The sequence below is a fragment of the Pteropus vampyrus genome, unplaced genomic scaffold (genome assembly GCF_000151845.1).
Source record: "Pteropus vampyrus isolate Shadow unplaced genomic scaffold, Pvam_2.0 Scaffold319, whole genome shotgun sequence".
Taxonomy (NCBI): Eukaryota; Metazoa; Chordata; class Mammalia; order Chiroptera; family Pteropodidae; genus Pteropus; species Pteropus vampyrus.
Window position 1 is genome coordinate 346,253 of NW_011889100.1, and position 7,295 is coordinate 353,547.

At 62.5% G+C, this 7,295-nt stretch overlaps 1 protein-coding gene across 1 annotated transcript in view; it reads right to left on the minus strand.

Moving 5' to 3' along the window:
* SEMA6C (semaphorin 6C) overlaps positions 1–6,441 on the minus strand; it is a 19,439-nt gene extending 12,998 nt beyond the window's left edge. Inside the window, exons 1-6 of the mRNA XM_023521847.1 lie at positions 4,447–6,441; positions 2,660–2,828; positions 1,209–1,323; positions 863–926; positions 669–725; positions 230–331 (exon numbers count right to left, since the gene is read on the minus strand). Of these exons, the coding sequence (XP_023377615.1) occupies positions 230–331; positions 669–725; positions 863–926; positions 1,209–1,323; positions 2,660–2,774 (453 nt within the window). The 5' untranslated portion in view covers positions 2,775–2,828; positions 4,447–6,441. The remainder of the gene's footprint in view (positions 1–229; positions 332–668; positions 726–862; positions 927–1,208; positions 1,324–2,659; positions 2,829–4,446) is intronic.
* Between the last annotated feature and the right edge of the window lie 854 nt (positions 6,442–7,295).

Consider the following 7,295-nt stretch of genomic DNA (forward strand, 5'->3'; position numbering starts at 1 on the left):
GATATCTGGAGGCAGAGGGAGCAGGTCTTGGAACCCGTGGGGTCTTGGGGAGTCTGGCTCCATAGCCCACTTCCTGTCCCCTTGCCTCCTCCCCCACTCCTTCTGGACCCCCACACTCTGGGCATTCCCACTCCTCCGCTCCCACGGGTCTGTCCCCACCCGCCAGACCCACTGCACACCTGGTCCCTCCCCACTCCCATCCGGCCCCGCCCCCGCCCCGCCCTCGCACCCCATAGCTGCGGCACACGGGGCTGAATGAGTTCGTCCCACAGGCCAGGAGCGTCTGCGAGTCCCAGGGGACCAGAACGCGAATGTAGTTGTAGCACTCGTCCTAGGGAACCCAAAAAAGGTCAGTCACGGGGTCCCTGGGACAGGGGGTCACAGGAAGTAAGGCTGCCCCCCTTGAGCCAGGCGGAGCCGAGTGGGGCACAGCCCCGGCGAAGCTGCTGGACAGCCCTGCGGCCTCCTGTCCGAGCCTCGCTTTTTTCTGTGAGGCTCGTCGAGGGAGCTAAAATCATTAATTCTCTTTCTGCACATTTTCCTCTGAAAATGAGATGAGAGAACTGGGTGGGAAATTGGGCAGTGTTGGGGACCGCTTGGACAGAGCCCCCGGGGCGGGGTGATCTCCCCCCCTCCCCGCCCCCCGAAATTCTCGTCCCGCCCCTCACCGTCAGCTTCCCCCGCACAGCACAGTTCTCCACGTCCTGGCTCCTCCATGTGAGATACTGACGGGAGAGAGGATGAGCGCCAGTCACAGGGCAGCTGGAGCCGCCCCCATCACGCTCCTCTGGACTCTGCTTCCCACCCCCGCGACCCCTTAGACCCTCCGTCCACAGCCTCCTCCCCGTGGCCAGTCCCTCACCTTGTTGGGGACCAGCCCCTCTCCTTCTTCTTGAGCTTGAAGATCGAAGGAGAAAACATGGTCCCTGAAGGAACAGGTAAAGAGAGACCGGAGCGCAGCCAGGTCACCCCACCTGAGCTCCTCAGCCCCTCCCTTTTCCATGCTCAGCTGCCCAGTGCAGACCGCCTGCCCCCTCCCTCCCCCTTACCCCGTGCCTTGGCATTTGTGCTCTGGGCCCCACCACGTCCATGTCCCATGGCTTGGACACCTCATGTGTCCCCTGCAAGATCATGCAGTGGCCATGCAGGTCCCACGTCTACCCAGCAGCCTGCAGGGCAACCCCACAACTGTGCCACAGCCAGTTTACCGGGCAGCCACTAGCAAGGTCCGGTTCAAGGTCAGGAATCTCTGAAAGTCCAGCCCAAGTTCTGCAACCACGGCGTCATCCTCCAGGCCCCGGAACCAGGATAATGGGGAGGTACCTAGAAGGCACAGAGAGGTTCGTGCCGAGGGCCAGCCGTGACACCACACGCTCCCACGACCCCCTCCCCAACCAGATGGAACCCAGCCGCAAACATAGTGGGTATATGAGATGAGCCGTGAGGTATTAATTAAGCTATTAACACAAATGGTATTAGCCAACTCTGAGCACTTAACTCTGCCGAGCACTGTGTTAGCACCCTAGATGCACTGTCTCGTTAAATACCACAGCCCCAAGAGGCAGACACTAGCATTGGCCCCTTTTCACAGATGGGGAGCCTGGAGCTTAAAGCCCATCAGGCATTTGCGTTACTCATTTGGCTTGGAACAGGATTCAGATCCCAGTCTGTCTGACTCCAGAGCTGAGCCCGGTCCCTTCTTGGTGCTGCCTTAGGGCTCGCGATTCCCTTTCGCTCTCATGATGGACGTACACCGACCCGGCTGGCGCGCTCACTCACCCCCTGCCCCCAGCCCTCTCTCTGCGCCCTTCCCTCATGGTTGTTCACAGGCCGCCTCCACCCTCCAAGGCTTCTGCCTCCTCTGACAAACTCCAGCGTCCACCCGGCCTGGTCACTGGACCCGCAGTCATCAGAGCCGAAGGGAGCCCAGAGCTGGGGGCAGACGCTTTCGCACAGTGCTTGGAACTGCGTCTGGCACATGGAAGCGTTTGCTTCTCCTGTCTGCCCCAGTAACCCGACTGCAGTCCCTCTAGCCTTAAAATCACTCTGAATCCTATGTATGTCATGGGAACCTGCAAATACAAAAAGTTCTCAGAAAAAGTGCGTCGATGGCTTCCATCCTGGCAGGACGTGGGCCGAGTGGCAGTACGAGTGGTGGAGAGGGCGGTGAGAGGCACTGGGTGCCACTGAACTGGTCCCAAGCCTTCCTTTTGTCACCAGTAACAATGGCAAACGCGTAAGAAGCGTTCGCTTTGCGCCAGACAGTGTCCTTGGCACTGTACGTGTATTACCTCGCCTAACCCCTAAATAAGTCCACGAGGAAGAATATTATTATCACCTTCATTCTGCAGTTCAGGAGACTGAGAAGGAAGGGTAAAGAACTTGACCAAGGTCACACGGCTAGTGAGCGGGGTTTGCACCTGCTCAGGTCTGGTCTGCTGAGAGCCCGTGTTCTGAACTACCCAGCCGCCTCGAAGTGAAGCGAGTCGACCCAGGGTCGAGAAGCAACTGACCTGAGGCGCCAGCTCGCCCCGCCTGTCTGCTCCCCTCCGCTGGTCGTCAGCTCTGAGCCTCCCACACAGGGAGCCTTGGTGTCCAACTGCCCAACTGCCGAGACCAAGTGCTAAGCTCACACACCCGGCCCGGACCGGGCACTCACCTTGCAGGTCAGAGGTCAGCAGCGGGAGGGGGTCCTGGGGAAAGGCGGCCTGGGTGTGGGGCAGTGAGAGCAGCAGCAGCAGCAGCCAGGGCATGAAGCGGGGGGCGCGGGGCATCCTGTGCGGGGCAGCTCAGGCCCCAGGGGGTGCCCCCTCACCCATATGCCGGCCCTAAAAGGGGACGCAGAGGAGAGCTGGGGAAGGGGCCAGATTCCCTCCACCCTTGCAGCGGGCGGGCTCCTCCCTGGTCTATCCCCAGAAGACCCTGTGGAGTTGGGGAAAGAACCCGCCCGTTGGCACTGCCTCAGTCCCAACGACTGTCACTGTCACTCAAGGCCCTTCCCGCTCCAACTGGCCCCAACTGGCTTGTGCGAGGCCCTTCTGCATGACCCCAGGTAAGGACAGGACACGCCTGCGCCCCCTCCCAGTCTCCTCACTCAGCCTTCCCTCCTTTCTCCTGACTGGGCCTGGGACACATGGTAGGTGACACCTCCTGGCCCCCCTCTTGCTAACCCCTTCTCGGCTATAATTAGACACCAAAGCCTTAAAATTATAAATAGTGACTTCTTGGCACTGGGAGGAGGAAGAGGGCACCATGTCTGCCTCCCCCCCAGACCCCACGGCACCCTGGGAGCAAGGCCCGCTGCACCCAGGAGGAGGTGGCTGTGAGGCAGCCCCAGTCCTGTCTAGGGCTGAGGAAGAATGAACAGCCTAGGGGTCACTGTCCTGGTCTAAGCTCATGCTTTGGCGGCCTTTCCCATTGCTAGGGAGAAGCAGGGTAGGGAGGGGGGCTGTGCTGTCTTAGCCAAAAATGAATCTGCATCAAAGCCAGATCAGAGGCTAAATTTAGCTCTGGCTGCAGCTGTCTGCCCGACCACTGTGCCCCCTCCCAGCCTCTCTAGCCCCCTCCCTGGCTCCTAAGAACCAGTGCTTATGCTTGATGGAGGGGAAGGGCAGACCCACCCCCTATGAGGAGCCAGGGATAGAAGGGGTGTCACTGGTGAGGAGATGGCTACCCATGTCTCCCTTCCTTCTTCGGGCTGCCTCCAAGTGGAAGTATAAGTCATTCAATGACCGGCAAGCAAGGGTGGCCCAAAGTCCAGGAGAAGATGGGTCTGGTGGAAGGGACGAGCCTCCCCTCTGGCTGGGCCCACAGTGGGACGTGTGCGCTGGCTTCCCGCCTTCCTTCCCCTGAAGTGAGGGGCTGCGCAGGCTCCCGAATCAGGTCAGGAAGGGTGGGGACCCTTTCCGCGAACGGTCAGCTTCCCTCCACTGATCCTCGGCTGCCCATCCTGCCATGACCCCTGAAGAAGAGACCCTGGGCTTCCAGGCTCAGCCTAGTCCATCTTCCCAACGATTCCACTCTTGGAGCCAGGACCGAAGTGTACCCCACCCCCGACCCAGCGTCACTGGTGGGGAGGCTGACGTCAGACAAGGTCTCAAGAGACTGGAGGAGGGGAAGGGGTAGGAACGACTAATGATGACCCCCTCCCCAGGGGTGGGGCAGTCAGCTGGCTAAGGACCCTCTGGTGCTGGAAGTCCAGACCTCCCTTCCCCGCCCCCACATTTCCGGATGCTGACGCTCCCAGGGGAAGAGAGAGGGACACAGCTTGTCTCCTCACCTCCCCCTCCTGCTCACCCCTCCCAAGTTGCCCTGGGCAACTGGTATCTTCACCCAGGGAACAACTTTGGTCTCTGGCAAGTGGGGAGAATGGCCAGACCCTCTTCCTGCTCCCAGGCCAGGCCAGCTTCCATCCCCAGCCCTCAGGAGCCGCTGCCCTCTCCTTACCTGGTGTGGTGACTCCCGTAGGGGTTTGAGGGAGATAGGAGATCTCTGACCTGATGGGAGGAGGGACAGAGGAGGAAGAGACTGTTACACCTCCTCACCACATGCCTTAAAAGTAAATGTGAAAATTCACGAGAAGTCTACTGAGATTAGGATAGGGGTGATGCTGCCCTGGAGAGTGCGTGTGTGCGTGCGTGCGTGCGTGTGTGTGTGTGTGTGTGTGTGTGTGTGTGTGTGTTGACGCTGAGCTTAGTTACAAAGGTGCTGGGCCCTTCATGCCCAGGGATGGGAGGGCAGGGCCTGGGGCTTGTCCCTAGCCATGAACTCCTGGAACTGCAAGACCAGTCTTGGGAAAGGGATGACAGGGAGAGTGTGTGGGGCACGAGGACCACTCCCACAGAATCCAGCAGCCTTCTTAGCAAAAGCGCCCTAGCTGGGGACAATAGAGGCTAATTTGCATCTCATTTACATGCTCTTCATTTCTAGGCAAAATGCTGATAGCATGCACCCCCAGCCCCTTCCTTCTTCCCAGAGCAGGCCCTGCGTCCTTCACACCCAATTTCTCTCCACCCCACCCCCCGCCTAGGTCCAGCCTCTAAAAACACTTGGTTGGCCTTTGCATGGGCCCCCTAGACTTAACTATGACACATCTTTAAGAGGGCTTTCCATAGCTGCTTTGGGGGAGCAGCAGTTGAGCAGCCTGGAGAAAGGCTGACCCTGGCAGACCAATCCCAGCTGTTTCAGAAGCGAACCGGGAGGCCTGGCCGGCTCTCTCTCCCCCTCCTAGGTTCTCCCCTGGCTGGGCAGAGGAAACAGCCCTTCTCTCTCCTGGCCCTGCAGCCACCTCTGGGGAGTGGCTAGGGTCATAGCCAGAGTCTAGCGGGGGCTGGGGAAGGGATGGAGAAGGGGAGACCGGGCTAGGGACAATAGCAGGAAGCCCTCTGGCTGGTCGCCCGCCCCAGCACACCTTCCTCTGGGGGAGCGGGGGGCGCGCCGAGGAGCCTCGCGGAACGGGCGCGTTCGCATCTCCGCCGCCTTTCCACCCTCCGCTCACAGCCCCAGGCTCACACCTTCCCTCCCTCCCACCCAGCCCCCAGCGAGGCTAATCCAGGTGTCTAGAGCCTCGCATGAGGTGGGCCTGGGGCCAGGGGCTCGACGTGTCTCCCCCTCACTGGATCCGGGGCTCCGAGAGGGGCGGGTAGCAGAGTCTGGGCCGGGACCGGGTCCCAGAGCCACGTTAGCGGGAGGAGGGGCTGGAGGGGCCTGCAGGCGCAGACCGAGTGGGGACGCGAGCGGGGGTGGGGGTGCGGAGGCGGGTCTCCGAAGCCAGGGAAACAGGGCCAGAGGCTGGGAACCGACGAGGGCGGGCCCGGGGCCACAGCCGAGCGAGGTCGGGGGGCTGGAGAAGCGGTCGCCGGCTCGGCTCTCCGCCTCGGGAGACCTCGGTCTAACAAAGCCCAGGGGAGAGTGGGGTGCGGGAAAGAGATGGACTCTGCGACTGATGTTTCTCGGGGCCCCGTTCTCCGACTCTGCGCTCGAGCCAAGCAGCTGGGAGGTGCTCAGACTCCCGCCTGCACAAGGACAGAGGTGCAGCCGTGACACCAAAGTCCGGAACGATGCGTCCCTTCGGGGGCATCAAAAGCGTCCGGTTCTCCGCAGGTCTCGGAGCCTTAATTTCCCTGCTGAGGGGCAGGGGACCAGGTTTTCCACCCTCTGTACGGTGCGCGCCTCAAGTCATCCCCTTTCGCGCTCCCCGTTCCAGGGGCAGCGACTCAGAGAAACCCGGTGGGCAGAGGCGCCCGACCCTGCGCCCACCGCGCCGTGACGGGGCTCGGCCAGGTCCCCTCCGCCCTCCGCGCACCTCAACTCCGCCGACCCTGTCCGCCAGCCAGGCACACCGAGCGCTGGCATCTCCCGGGTCCCTCTCGCACTTCGGGACTCTCCCCCGGCCTGCGGTGCCCCGTCCTCCCTGCCTCCCAGCAGCCGCGTCCCTGCTCCCGGTACTTGCTCGGAGATGCGGGCCAGGGGGATCGAGATCGCAGCGGGCGGGCAGGGGCCCCGCACCGCGCCGACTTCGCAGTCCGTGGTGGGAGCTCGGGCGAGGTGTGATGAGCGTCCGAGCTGGATGGAGCTTGGATCTGGGCTCCCGGGCGCTGTCGGGTCGGGCGAGCCCAGGGTCCCAGTCGCAGCCCCCACTCCCGCCGCGGCTCGGCGGAGGAAAACAATGCGACCGCCCGGAGCTCTGGGCCGGGCCCCAGCCGCCCCGCCCGCCTCCCGGCGGGACCCGCCTCCGCCCCGCCTCAGGGGCCCCGCGACGAATCCAGCCCTCGCAGGCCGGATAGACCCCGCCTTCCCGACACCTCTCCGCCAATAGCATCCTCGGGGCGGGCGCCAGGAGCTCCGCCCACCAAGAGGCCAGGCCGGGAGGCTGAGCTGGAGACCAAGCCAGGCGCGAGCTGGAGAGCCCCGCGGACAGTCGCTGAGACCCGAACGGTGGAGGGGTCACTCGCTTTAACATGGAGCGGCCCCGGGAAGGAAGAGCATCTGGGAGGACAGACAGGAAACCCGGAGACCTCGGCTAGGCTGGGCTGGGCTGTCAGAGCCGGCGCGAACCCCCTCCCGCCTTTCCTCTCCCCAATGGCTTTGGCTACTCTGCTCCCGGGGAAGTCTCCTGCTACCCCGCCGCCCACTCTACCCCCAACTCTCTGCACCTCTTTCTATTCTTTTTACTTCAGTCCCCCCTTATTTCTCCCCACGTGCCTCCTCTGGTTCATCTTGACCCCGATAAGGGAGGCCTAGCAGGCACTTGAGGGCTTGAGGCCTGGGGAAGGAAAGGAAGATGTCAGCAGAAG